A 14,712-nucleotide genomic window follows, 5' to 3' on the forward strand; every position below is an offset into this window, starting at 1 on the left:
GGACGTGCGTGTTCTGGGTGCGAGCACAAAAGTTTTGAGCGCGCAGAGTTGAGATCTGAGCGCGTAGACTTTAGATTTGAGCGCGCACAGGACATATTTGAGTGCGAGCGGAATGTTTGTGTCCAAGAAGAAGAAATGTGAGCACAAGCATGTGATTTTTAAGTGCACACACACATTTTGAAAGAAAGCAGTAGAAATCTGAGTGCGAGCGCAAATTGTGAGCACGAGGAGAACAAATCTGAGCACAAGAAAGACAAATTATGCTCTCAAACTGAAAATCTACGCTCTTGAATAAAGATAGGATAATTCTTCCATATTTTTACAAGGTATCAAAAAGGTGATAAAGACTTAATAATAATATATCACTCAAATTCTTATTGATAATATATTTGTATGGTTGTGGTGCACACACATCACAAGATGTATCATGACTTCTTTCTTTTTTTTAAACCTACTTTAAATGCCACTCCCTTGAGCCTAATATGCAAATGAACTCAGAGCAATATATCCTCTTTCAAATGAATGCTCAGCATCACAAAGACCAGGGACCCCTATCTGTGCAAATGCATGGACAGTAATGGATAGGCATGTTGTGAAACATACAGGGTACTAAAAGAAACTGATACTGCTGTGTTATACTTTCTTGATTTACGGCATGTTATTTCAAATGTTACCTGAGTATTGATAATCATTTATGCATGGAACCTGAATTCTCTCTTAACAGGTCTGATGATCTCTGTAATGATTCAGCAAATGTGTCTGGTATAATAACAGTCACCAGTTCATATTTAATATGTATTGTGGTTGGCTCTCTATCAGTTCTGATAATGTGTGGAAATCTTCTTGTAATAGTCTCCATCATTTACTTCAAACAGCTCCACACTCCTACAAACTACCTCATCCTCTCTCTGGCTGTGGCTGACCTGCTTGTTGGGGTTGTAGTTTTGCCTTTCAGCATAATACTGACTGTAACTTCATGTTGGTATCTTGAAGATTTACTCTGTAAGATACGAGGCAGATTTGATATATTTCTGTGTGTATCTTCTATTTTGAACTTGTGCTCTATCTCTGTTGACAGATATTACGCAGTGTGTCAGCCTCTGAGCTACAGAACTAAAATGAATGTTCATGTTATTGTTGTCATGATCCTGTTGAGCTGGACTGTTTCTGCACTTCTTGGAATTGGCATCACAATACGTGGATTGAATGAAGGGCAATCAAATAGGTGTGTTATATTTCAACATACAAGTTCAGCAATTATGGGAATTGTTTTTGCTTTTTATATCCCAGCTATCATAATGTTCTCCATCTATCTAAAGATTTTCATTGTGGCACGGAGACAGGCACGCAGCATCCAGAACACAACCTGTCAGAGCAGGGCCGGTTATTCCTACAGGCCACCAAGGCGGCTGCCTAGGGCGCCAAATTGGCAGGGGGCGCCCCCTTGTGGCGCCCTTAAGCATACATCTTTGTTTTAACAACATTGATTAACGAAACATTTTTTAAAAAGTCTTTACAATCAACAGATCTGTGTTTTCTCATTTATTTATTCTTATTTTCAATTCAGTTGTTGTTGGTAAAGTTCCAAAGTTTCTAAAAATTAAAATGTTGAGACCATTATATTGCCTGTATGTAGTTCATGTATCAAATATAAATACATTTAAATTTCATTTTTATGTTTATTTTTATTGCATTTGTATGTCTACATTTTATTTATTTTCAGTCTCAATCTCAATATATCAATATCGCCTAGGGCAGCCAATGGGCTAGAACCGGCCCTGTGTCAGAGCAAAAAGTCTGGAGCAGCTGTCAGTAAGAGTGAGAGAAAGGCCACCAAAACTCTGGCTGTTGTTATGGGAGTATTCCTCATCTGTTGTACTCCTTTCGTCCTTTGTATCACTTTTTACTCTTTGAGTAATTACACAATACCAGTTCCTTTGATTGAAACATTTAAATGGCTTGGATGGCCGAACTCAATGCTAAATCCATTGGTCTATGGTTTCTTTTACCGCTGGTTTCGATTATCTTTCAGAATGATAATTTCTGGGAAAATATTTCAAGGTGATTTTACTAATTCTAAGCTCTTTTGATTCATTTTTAAAGTGCTGTTATTTTACTAATGCTGTAGTTTGACACTGAAGATTAGCATCTTTTTCTCTGCATGTCATAGATTTACCTGTACAACTCACTGCAGAGGAAGCCCCTCGAACATTATGTAACGTCTGTGTGAATGTCTATGAATAAATGTCTCCCTTGCTGTTTGCATTTCTTCAGATGCTGCATCTTTATGTTAAATGCAGGAATTTGGAAATTAATGGTCAAAAGCTTTTTGCTTCTTAGTAGCGTCATCACCTTCATCTTCTCATTACAGAAATGGAAAGTAAAATTACGATGCAAACATCTCGTAATGCTGATTGTTTGATGCCACAACATTTTGTTTTGATAGCAATGTTTATTGCATCAGATATATGTCATTCCAGTGAACTTTATTGTTGGAAATTCCCAATAATGTGCTAACATTTTTTACCATAATATGCAGTTCTTTTGACTCAGTAATGAAATAAACGTTTTTATGTACACCATAATGCGGTGATTCAGATGCTGGAGCATAACACTGATGCAACATTGCTAATTGAGTTTGCCAAATCTGACAAATGATAGACATCTGAAAGACAAATAAATTGTTGATGACAGCTTATATTAAGTAAATGGGAAAAACAATCATCTGAATTTTAAACAACTTGCATCTTCTTCCATGTGGTCGACATAGCCAGCTTAATCCACTGAGAGAGGAATACCACAAGTTGTAAAAAGTAAAATTAAGTATTAAATTGCCATTTAACAGGTCTGTAGATTCAGCCACAGACTGAAACAAAGAAAACATGCTTAAATTTAAAACTAATGTATGCATGTAACGTTTGCACTGAATCATGGCTTGTGTGCAAAAACCCAGTCTTTATTTAATAAATACATTTTTAATTCTATAGACACATTCACTGTAATGTTTACTCTATCAAGACACTACCATGCCATGAATGTAATATTTTACAGAAACATAAGCCAATTTAAGTAATCACTGAGCGAACAGTTAACAACAACAACCACTGCCCTTTATCACTTTGATTATGTTCAAACTTGATTTTTAGGAAAAAGTAACCAAGTTTGCAATGCGTCTTAGGGATGACTCTGCTTTAAAAACAGCAATGTAATAAAGACAATTCATTAATTTGTTCATTCTGTTGGGACCACATTTATGCCATGGATTTAGTCTGTGGTCCCTTTGTTCTCTGAAAGCCAGCAAACTCACGTCCCCACTGAACTGAACTGAACTGTAAATAGGGGCAACAACAGTACTATCCCTCAGATGGGGAAATCAATTATGTAAGGGTTTTCTATGCCTTGAACATGAGCAACACTTGTGTAGGTCTCACAGTTCAAAAGTGTGTATGTGAGGCTGACAGAATTAGAAATGATTATTAGAAAAAGTTATTAATTATAATAAATTATATGACTTGATTAACTCTAAGTTACATTGAGTTGGGGCACCACTCTGGTTCTCTGTAAAACAGAGAAAAGATAGCCAATTAACCCAAATCAGTATCACAAAGTAACTAAACTATTGTAACCCACTTATAGTGAATACACTGAATGGCTAGGTTCGTAAAGAGCTCATGTACCATAGACCTGAACAGCCGAACAATGAACAACACCAACCACGAAACAATTTGCAAAGTAAACTCTTTTAGCGAGTACTGTATCACAATAGTTTACTACATTTATATGAACAATGGTATGGAAAATAACAAACAAAATAAAATGGTGCCTTTAAAATAAAGAGTCTTGTGTTTCTTAGTACCGGTACTGTTTTACTGTGTTCCTTTCAAATGTTCCTCTAATAGGATGATCAGAGTCACGCGCTAACTCTTTTGGGTGTGTAGCAATCCTGCCAACCAGGCTGGCCCTTCCACCACTTGTAGTTAGTGACGAAGAGTCAATCCCGCTTCCTTAGGATCTTTGGGAGGCTCGCCATCTATGAATCACCGAATGATCCCGAATCCTTCATCCAAGGCTCTGGATCCTCTCCAAAAGACTGGATATGAAGACTAGGGGTCTCCAAAAGACCTGACCTGTTTAATTTGATAAACAGGACCTTTAAGTAAACTGTTGTACAACAATAACACTAAAGTATAATGAGAATGTCACCTTTAACATTCTGGCCTTTCATTACACTAAAGCTCAATCATTTCAAATCTAGAAATCAAGTGTCCTTTCATGAACCATTGGGTTATAATTCAAACAAATACATATCAGAAATTGTGATTTAACTCATGAACAAAGTATATTCATTCATTTATCATCATAATATGAGTTTCTATAATAAGGATCACAAAATTAACCTCTAACTCATAACTGAAAGAAGACAATTCCTTCACATTACAATTTGTATAACAAAAAGATAAACTAATTCCCCTTTAACATATATTGACACAATTGGCTGATCAACATGTACTTTGTGCTGCCTGCCGTCATGTGTACTAACATAAACATAATGCTAATCAGCTAATAAATGCGCAGTTTAGTGTATTAAGTGCACAGGTTAAGTGTTCACAGAACAACAAACTTAATGCAACAGTTCACCACAGTATATCTCCATATAGCTAACCCGTTCAGCATATGAGTAGCAGCAGCAGCTAACAGTCATCAGAAACACCGAAAATATCACTCTCATCGATGCGCTTCGTTCCAGTGCTGAGCGCCGTCGGGGACTCTCAGCTCTCACAAGATGACAGACGGTTCGTCTGTGTAACCACTTGAGCACAGTGCTAAACTGTAAACAAAGAAACTAGTTGGAGCGAACATCAACTTAAATGATTTGCGGTAGTTTTACTACAATCAATATCTTACCGCTCTTGTTTAGGGGATTGCTGCCTTCTCGCTGTCGCGGCCAGGGTCAAAAGGAAGTAAAAAGCACTACGTACAGACTTGCTTCCTTCACCATAGGCGGAACATGCACGCTAATTGACCTATGGCTAAGCCACACCCCCAAACGCGATGAGCCAATCACAGTGCGCATAGCTAACTCAATACACTCGGACATTCTCTGCTTCCACATCCATTGAAATGCATTGGAGTTAGTCCGTTTTCGATCATTTTTATGTGTTTTTTGTTGAGATTTTAAGTTTAAAATGGTCAAACGGTGTGCATGGGGTACATGCAACTCTGACACAAGGTATAGCCCAATAATATGGGAGCAGTAACCCGGTTCCCTATGGCAGTGATTCCCAACCGCTGTTCCGCGGCACACAAGTGTGCCGTAAGAAATCAATATCTATCAATATCAAATCCAGCGACTCCGTCTTAACGAGTGCTAACGAGGTCGGCCGGCTCGTTAACAAGAGCCTCTTGTAACGAGCCGGCCGACCTGTTAGCGGCAGTTGGCTACAGTTAGCTCTGTAGCAGTACAGTGTGTATGTGCTGCTGCTGCAGGAGGTGTTCACTTAGCGATCTCTGTTTGTTTACAACAAGCACCGGAATGAGCGGTGTCAGTGGGATGAAAAGACGAGTGAAAACCTCTAACCTGTTAATGAAGGCCCTTTTGGTGACTTCGAGATGATATTTCATTTTTCTGTCTCCAAAAGTGATTAATTGCCTCCTGTGAAATTTCTCTGACTGTCACAGCTGCCATAGCGCCCGTCACCGAATGTTGACAGTTTGTCCGAGTGAGTGGAGGGGGCGGGGCTTAGCCATAGGTCAATTGGTTGCTAAAAGGCTACCTGCCTTTCGTTAGGTTAGATGCGGTGAACCTGGGTGCTGCATTCAAGTGCAGTAGGAATGTGTTGCTTTCAAGTGCAACTCAGAAATATGTTGCAACTCAGAGAAATATTAAAGATATTTTAACACATGAACAGTAACACAATAAAACAACAATTTCATTCTAGGGTTAAACTTATGGTTTAGTTAACCAAGTTTTACACCTGGGTTACACTATCAATTTCAAATTCTGATTAACCCTGCATGGCGTACCATTAGTGGAGCGGCTAAGTGCTCATTTTTGGCAGAATCGTTCAGTTTATGATACAAGCGTTAAAATTGGCATGAACACTCTCCATGGGTCACTTAACAAGAAAATTGTCCGAGACATTTGAAATTTTAAGATGGCGGCCATTTCTCAAGATGGCCGACACCTAAATGGAGCACTTAAGTGATATAATGGTTTATTTTGGTGATACAAGCATACAAATTGGCATGAGCAGTCTCTGTAGGTCACTTGACAATAACCCACCCACAGTTACTTGAAATTCCAAGATGGCGGCCTTTTTTCAAGATGGCCGACACCTTAGTGTAGCAATTAAATGATATCATTGTTTATTTGGTGATACAAGCATAAAAATTGGCATGAACACTCTCCATGGGTCACTTAACAAGAAAATTGTCTGAGACATTTGAAATTTCAAGATGGCGGCCATTTTTCAAGATGGCCGACACCTAGTTAACCGGGTGGTGTACAGATTGTACAGGGTAAAAATGGCATTGGATGAACGATCGGACTAAGTGTAGGGTTAAGGCATGATCTTAGTTGTATCCCATACATCAAAGTGCTTATTAAAAGGTGGTAAAAGGATAAACCCTCGGCCTCCGGAATTTGCTGCAGACATTGCAGAAGCCATCCTAACGGTTGAGAAAACAAACTGGTACAGATGTTTCCTTTGTCAACAGGACACCAAGATCGTACTGGTTATGATACCATTGCAAGAAATGTTCCATTATTTCATAGAATAAATGCTCTGCCTATCTTACTTAGTCTAACCCGACTCGATGAAGGTGATGGATTAGAAAGCACATTGACAAGAAACAGAGCAAAATATCATTCAAGCTGTAAACCTATGTTCAACAACACACAGCTGGAAAGGGCCCAAAAGAGAGCATCTACTGCTGCTAAAGACACTGAAGATACCAAAGATATCCATGTCAAGAGGTCAAGACGATCCCAGACTCGTACTGATGAAAACTATAGTCGAGGCATTTATCACCATTGCCAGCAGGGCCTTTGTCTCAAACCAGTTGAGCCAACAATCATAGTCTTTCCTGATGTATCTGTTTCTCGGTGCTGTGAGAGCAACAGTACGGGGTTCTTAGCAATACTGGTAGCAATGATGAAACAGATGTCAGCAATAGAAAAATTTAGTCTTTTCTACAATATTCCACAAAACACATGTGGACTGAATGGGCAAATTCTCATGTCTGGGTAAAGAGCTGGTCCACTGTTCTACGACCAGCACCACTCCACGATATCCCCAGTCCGGGTCAGCAGTTCTCCTCCCTTTCTAAATACAGCTTCAAATCAAGCCTTGCTCCCCCTTCCTGAGCCTTCGAACAGTTTACCAGAACATTCTCAAGGCCAGCTGAAAGTCCTTTATGTTCTTACAGAATTCCTCCCAAGCCCAAGTTTTTGCTGCTTTACTATTGGTCTAGGAGGCTGTCTGACCACCTGCAACCTGCAGAGCATTAAGTTTCTGATGTCGAAACTTGCTGAAAACCCCTGTCTGTATTTCTAGAAATAAAATAGGAGTAACTACTTCAACTACTTCACTACACTAAACTAAATCTCTGCTCCCTACAGTGATGATCCAGCCCGCAGATAATTTCAGTAGGCCTATCGTCTTGGTCTCTGAACACCTCCATCCTGATAAAGAAGGCTCACCAGCGGCTCTTCTTGAGGAAAATTAAGAAAGCCCACCTGTCTCCTCAAATCCTGGTGAACTTTTACCGCTGCACCATCGAGAGCATCCTTACCAGCTGCATCACAGTCTGGTACGGTAACTGTTCCGTCGCAGACCGAAAGGCGCTGCAGAGGGTGGTGAAAACTGCCCAGCCCATCTCTGGCTTACCACTCCCCACCATCAAAGCTGTCCACATCAAGCGGTGTCTGCGGAGGGCACGCAGCATTGCCACAGCTGGGACAGAGGGACAGCTCCCACCCAGGCCACAAACTGTTTACCCTCCTCCCCTCCAGGAGGCGCTACAGGTCCCTGCGCTCCAGAACCAGCAGGTTCAGGAACAGCTTTTTCCCCTCAGCCATCACCCTCTTGAACTCTACACAGAGGTGACCCACCTACTGTTCTGTAATCTGCCCACATTAATGACTATTTTTGACTATTTATGACTATTTATTACCATCCATTCATCTACCTGCACTGCTGCTTTGCTGTACATTCTTTACTGTATATATTTATATAACATATTCATTCACTGTATATATCCTATAGCATATTCAATTCATACCTGCACTATATTTATACACTGTGTTCATATGTAAATACCTTGCACTTTACTACTCTGCACTTCTGGTTAGATGCTAAACTACATTTCATTGTCCTAGTACTTGTACTCTGTTCAATGACAATAAAGTTTAATCTAATCTAAATATTATCCCTCACAGTTAAGGCACCAGAGACACTTACTTGAGGTGTCTCTGGTCAAATTAAAACATCCTGGCCATCTTTTGTGACCTCTGACAGCTTCATTCATACATTATAAGTGCCGACATGGATAACGATGTTCCTAACGCAAGGTCCATAGGACAATAACACAACAGTCAACAAAAACATTGTAACAACTTTGTGACATTTAGTTAGCTTTGAAGTAAAAACAATAGGGCTTACACCGAAAATCCACTGGGCCCCTCTGCGGCGTGTTGTGTGGGCGTCGTGTATTTGGTTCGTCATCCACACGGCGTCAACATCCACCAGGAGTGTTTAAAAAGCGGCACCTCTTGCGTGCGCCACAGTGTTTACCTTTTGTCCGACAGTGTTTACTTGCTGATATGATGGTATGACTCCCGTCGAGATGTAAAGACGAGCTTAACGTTGATTCTGTTTACGGGCGTTTATTGAGCCGTGAAAACTACATTAACACACAAAGCACAAATAAATACAAAACAATCTCATAATAATTACAATAATACGTACATGATACAAAAATTAAATGCTTGCAGCTTAAGTGAGTAAAATATGCACTTGAGCCTATGCAAATGAGCTCAGAGCAATAAATCCTCTTTCAAATGAATGCTCAGCAGCACAAAGACCAGGGACCCCTATCTGTGCAAATGCATGGACAGTAATGGATAGGCAGGTTGTGAAACATACAAGGTACTAAAAGAAACTGATACTGCTGTGTTATACTTTCTTGATTTACGGCATGTTATTTCAAATGTTACCTGAGTATTGATAATCATTTATGCATGGAACCTGAATTCTCTCTTAACAGGTCTGATGATCTCTGTAATGATTCAGCAAATGTATCCGGTATAACAACAGTCATCAGCTCATATTTATTTTGTATTGTTGTTGGCTCTATATCAGTCCTTATAATGTGTGGAAATCTTCTTGTAATAATCTCCATCATTTACTTCAAACAGCTCCACACTCCTACAAACTACCTCATCCTATTTCTGGCTGTGGCTGACCTGCTTGTTGGGGTTGTAGTTTTGCCTTTCAGCATAATACTGACCGTGACTTCATGTTGGTATCTTGAAGATTTACTCTGTAAGATAAGAGGCAGCTTTGATGCATTTCTGTGTGTATCTTCTATTTTGAACTTGTGCTCTATCTCTGTTGACAGATATTATGCAGTGTGTCAGCCTCTGAGCTACAGAACTAAAATGAATGTTCATGTTATTGTTGTCATGATCCTGTTGAGCTGGACTGTTTCTGCATTAATTGGAGTTGGCATCACAATACATGGATTTAATGAAGGGCAATCAAATAGGTGTGTTTTATTTCAAAATACAAGATCAGCAATTATGGGAATTGTTTTTGCTTTTTATATCCCAGCTATCATAATGTTCTCCATCTACCTAAAGATTTTCATTGTGGCACAGAGACAGGCACGCAGCATCCAGAACACAACCTGTCAGAGAAAAAAGTCTGGAGCAGCTGTCAGTAAGAGTGAGAGAAAGGCCACCAAAACTCTGGCTGTTGTTATGGGAGTATTCCTCATCTGTTGTACTCCTTTCGTCCTTTGTATCACTTTTTACTCTTTGAGTAATTACACAATACCAGTTCCTTTGATTGAAACATTTAAATGGCTTGGATGGTCGAACTCAATGCTAAATCCATTTGTCTATGGTTTCTTTTACCGCTGGTTTCGATCATCTTTCAGAATGATAATTTCTGGGAAAATATTTCAAGGTGATTTTACTAATTCTAAGCTCTTTTGATTCATTGTTAAAGTGTTGTTATTTTACTAATGCTGTAGTTTGACACTGAAGATTAGCTTCTTTTTCTCTGCATGTCATAGATTTACCTGTATGTACAACTCACTGCAGAGGAAGCCCCTCGAACATTATGTAACATCTGTGTGAATGTTTATGAATAAATGTCTCCCTTGCTGTTTGCATTTAGTAATTATATTTCTTCAGATGCTGCATCTTGATGTTAAATGCAGGAATTTGGAAATGAATGGTCAAAAGCTTTTTGCTTCATAGTAGCGTCACCACCTTCATCTTCTCATTACAGAAATTGAAAGTAAAATTATGATGCAAACATCTTGTAATGCTGATTGTTTGATGCCACAACATTTTGTTTTGATAACAATGTTTATTGCATCAGATTTATGTAATTCCAGTGAACTTTATTGTTGGAAATTCCCAATAATGTGCTAAAAATTTTACCATAATATGCAGTTCTTTTGACTCAGTAATGAAATAAACGTTTTTATGTACACCATAATGCGGTGATTCAGATGCTGGAGAATGACACTGATGCAACATTGCTAATTGAGTTTGCCAAATCTGACAAATGATAGACATCTGAAAGACAAATAAATTGTTGAAGACAGCTTATATTATATAAGTAAATGGGAAAAAAATCTGAATTTTAAACAACTTGCATCTTCTTCCATGTGGTTGACATAGCCAGCTTAATCCACTGAAAGAGGAAATACCACAATTTGTACTCTATAGTAGAATATTAAAGTAAAATTAAGTGATTGCCGTTCAACAGGTCTGTAGATTCAGCCACAGACTGGAACAAAGAAAACATGCTTAAATTTAAAACTAGTGTATGCAATGGCTTGAGTATAGTTTAGTATATACACAAAGGTCTTTATCAGCTTCAATTTCCTGGCAAGCCTCCCGTTTGTACTGAATCATGGCTTGTGTACGAAAACCCAGTCTTTATTTAATAAATACATTTTTAGTTCTATGGACACATTTACTGTAATGTTCACTCTATCAAGACACTACCATGCCATGAATGTAATATTTTACAGAAACATAAACCAATTTAAGTAATCACTGAGCGAACAGTTAACAATAACAACAACTGCCTATATCACTTTGATTATGTTCAAACTTGATTTTTTAGGAAAAAGAAACCAAGTTTGCAATGCGTCTTAGGGATGAATCTGCTTTAAAAACAGCAATGTAACCAAATCAATTCATTAATTTGTTCATTCTGTTGGGACCACATTTATGCCAATGATTTAGTCTGGGGTCCCTTTGTTCTCTGAAAGCCAGCAAACTCACGTCCCCACTGAACTGACAGCAAACTGAATGCTGATTCAGTACCTTACCTTTCCCCATTCATGTTGTAAATAGGGGCAACAACAGTACTATCCCTCAGATGGGGAAATCAAATATGTAAGGGTTTTATATGCCTTGAAAATTTGCAACACTTGTGTAGGTCTCAGAGTTCAGTGTGTGTGTGTGTGTGTGTGTGTGTGTGTGTGGCTGACAGAATTAGAAATAATTATCAATTATAATAAATGATATGACTTGATTAACTCTAAGTTACATTGAGTTGGGGCACCACTCTGGTTCTCTGTAAAACAGAAAAAAGATAGCCAATTAACCCAAATTAGTCTCACAAAGTAACTAAACTATCAATTTAGAATTCTGATTAACCCTTTATGGCGTACCATAGAACAAGTCCGCTAGAGCATATCTGTGCTCTGTGTAGTGCCATTTTTGGAGCAATTTAATATGCTATACATCAATACAACCTTTATATTACTTTTTTTTTTATGATATGTTTCTATTTTTAAATGTATGAATAATGTCCCAAACACTAAAATTAAGAAACCCTGGAGAAAGATAGATGACATGCACATTTTTCAAAGATTGTCAGGAAGGACAGATTGTTCTAGTTAACAAAAATACTGCCATGTGAACATAAAATCATACCCTTGTATTTCAATGGATGCAAATACCTGTAGCGAATTGAAGAATGCAAAAGCAATGTGGATTCCCTGAGTTGTTGACGATCAACGATATCATGTTTCCCACTCCCAGAGACCAGGTCAGTCTAAATAAAGGAGTCAAAATGACTACATACCTTAAATTAACTACAAGCATATGCTTTTCATCTGTCAGGGCAATGTCTCCGTCACCTCTTCTCAACATTTTGAACAAAACAACAATTACAACTAGAAAATTTCCTCTGGGGAAATTTTGAAAGGGCCACAGGGGCTACTGCCGGTGTGTTTACACTATGATGAGATACTTCAGAGATTTCAAACTATGCCCTTTAACCTCAAAATGTGTGTGTGTGTGTGTGTGTATAATTAAACTCACATAAAGTTACTGTGTGTGTGTGCGTGTGCATGTGTTTGAAGCATGTGTATGCATGTGTAAGGAGTGTGCGTGCTTACGCGCATGTGTGTGTGTGTGTGTGTGTGTGTATCTGTAACTGTAATCACATCAAAGATCAAAGGCAATCAGATCAAAGCAATCAACAGAATTAACTGACACCTGTTAATGAAAGAGTGACAACAGCCAGAGGTGGACTGGAATTTCTGGCCTTGAACAGAAAGCCATCCATCCATCCATCCATTCTCGTCCGCTTATCCGGGGCCGGGTCGCGGGGGCAGCAGGCTAAGCAGGGCATTCCAGGCGCCCCTCTCCCCAGCCACAACGTCCAGCTCCTCCTGGGGGACCCTGAGGCGTTCCCAGGCCAGGCGAGAGATATAATCCCTCCACCGTGTTCTGGGTCTTCCCCGGGGCTTCCTACCAGTTGGACGTGCCCGGAACACCTCTAACGGGAGGCGCCCGGGAGGCATCCTTACCAGATGCCCAAACCACCTCAACTGGCTCCTTTCGACGCGAAGGAGCAGCGGCTCTACTCCGAGCTCCCTCCGGATGTCTGAGCTCCTCACCCTATCTCTAAGGCTGAGCCCAGCCACCCTACGGAGGAAGCTCATTTCGGCCACTTGTACTCGCGATCTCGTTCTTTCGGTCACTACCCAAAGCTCATGACCATAGGTGAGGGTTGGAACGTAGATGGACCGGTAAATCGAGAGCTTTGCCTTCAGGCTCAGCTCCTTCTTCACCACAACAGTCCGGTACAACGCCCGCATCACTGCTGACGCCGCACCAAACCGCCTGTCCATCTCACGTTCCATTCTACCCTCACTCGTGAACAAGACCCCGAGATACTTGAACTCCTTCGATTGAGGCAGTACCTCTCTCCCCACCCAGAGGGGGCAGTCCACCTTTTTCCGGCAGAGAACCATGGCCTCAGACTTGGAGGTGCTGACTCTCATCCCAACTGCTTCACACTCGGCTGCAAACCGCCCCAGTGAGTGCTGGAGGTCTCGGCTTGATGAAGCCAAAAGAACCACATCATCTGCAAAAAGCAGAGATGAAATTCTGAGGTCACCAAACCGGATCCCTTCCTACCCCCGGCTGCGCCTTGAGATCCTGTCCATGAAGACCACGAACAGAATCGGAGACAAGGGGCAACCCTGGCGGAGGCCAACACCCACCGGGAACGTGTTTGACGTTGTGCCGAGTACGCGGACACAGCTCTCACTTTGGTTATATAGGGACCGGATAGCTCGTAACAACGAGCCCGGTACCCCATACTCCCGCAGTGCCCCCCACAAGACTCCCAGAGGGACACGGTCATAAGCCTTCTCCAAATCCACAAAACATATGTAGACTGGATGGAGCTGCAGCTGTCGCTGAAGCAGAAACTTGGGTATGGGAGGAATTTGGGGAGGCCATGGAGGAGGACTTTCGGTCGGCCTCAAAGAGGTTCTGGAAAACCGTCAGGCGACTCAGGAAGGGAAAGCAGGGCTTGGCCCAAGCTGTGTTCAGCGGGGGAGGAGACCTGCTGACCCGACCTGGGGATTTCCTTAGACGGTGGAAAGAACACTTTGAGGAACTCCTCAATCCAGCCAAAACGTCCTCCGTAGAGGAGGCAGAGTCTGAAGACTCAGGGGAAGACTCATTAATATCCCTGGCAGAGGTCGCCGAGGTAGTTAAAAAGCTGCCCGGCGGCAAGGCACCAGGGTTGGATGAGATTTGCCCTGAGATGCTGAAGGCTCTGGACACTGTTGGGTTGTCATGGTTGACACGCCTCTTCAGTGTCGCGTGGAGGTCTGGGACAGTGCCTGTGGATTGGCAGACCGGGGTGGTGGTTCCCATTTTCAAAAAGGGGGACCGGAGGGTGTGTTCCAATTACCGTGGAATTACACTTCTCAGCCTCCCCGGGAAAGTCTACTCACGGTGCTGGAAAGGAGGCTCCGGCCGATTGTCGAACCGCAGATTCAGGAGGAACAATGCGGCTTTCGTCCTGGCCGTGGAACAACGGACCAGCTCTTTACCCTTTCAAGGCTCCTGGAGGGGTCATGGGAGTTTGCCCATCCAGTCTGAACAGAAAGCATTTTTGGCAAAACCATAATACCTATCATTGATCCGACTTCACTTTG

The 14,712-nt window shown here is 41.0% G+C and overlaps 2 protein-coding genes across 2 annotated transcripts; both read left to right on the forward strand.

The window, feature by feature from the left end:
* The first annotated feature begins 698 nt into the window (after positions 1-698).
* Positions 699-8,164, forward strand: LOC131991513 (trace amine-associated receptor 1-like). Its single transcript, XM_059356966.1, has 4 exons — positions 699-1,002; positions 1,075-1,379; positions 1,797-2,061; positions 7,653-8,164. Exons 1-4 carry the CDS (start codon positions 699-701, stop codon positions 8,162-8,164), a joined length of 1,386 nt encoding a protein of 461 aa, XP_059212949.1.
* Positions 8,165-9,211: 1,047 nt separating this feature from the next.
* LOC131991515 (trace amine-associated receptor 1-like) lies at positions 9,212-10,350 on the forward strand (the record flags this gene model as incomplete). Its single annotated transcript, XM_059356967.1, has 1 exon — positions 9,212-10,350. A coding segment is annotated over one exon (1,008 nt), but the record flags the coding sequence as incomplete, so codon positions are not given.
* Positions 10,351-14,712: the final 4,362 nt, after the last annotated feature.

The sequence above is a fragment of the Centropristis striata genome, chromosome 18 (assembly GCF_030273125.1).
Source record: "Centropristis striata isolate RG_2023a ecotype Rhode Island chromosome 18, C.striata_1.0, whole genome shotgun sequence".
In the NCBI taxonomy this organism is placed as follows: Eukaryota; Metazoa; Chordata; class Actinopteri; order Perciformes; family Serranidae; genus Centropristis; species Centropristis striata.

Bases quoted from the DNA above. Each gene is read 5' to 3' on its own strand.
- LOC131991513 (XM_059356966.1), top strand. From the start codon at position 699: ATGGAACCTGAATTCTCTCTTAACAGGTCTGATGATCTCTGTAATGAT. The intron at 1,380-1,796 runs GCCGGTTATTCC...CAGAGCAAAAAG, and splicing joins ACACAACCTGTCAGAGCAGG to TCTGGAGCAGCTGTCAGTAA. The intron at 2,062-7,652 runs GTGATTTTACTA...TAATTTCAGTAG, and splicing joins TTCTGGGAAAATATTTCAAG to GCCTATCGTCTTGGTCTCTG.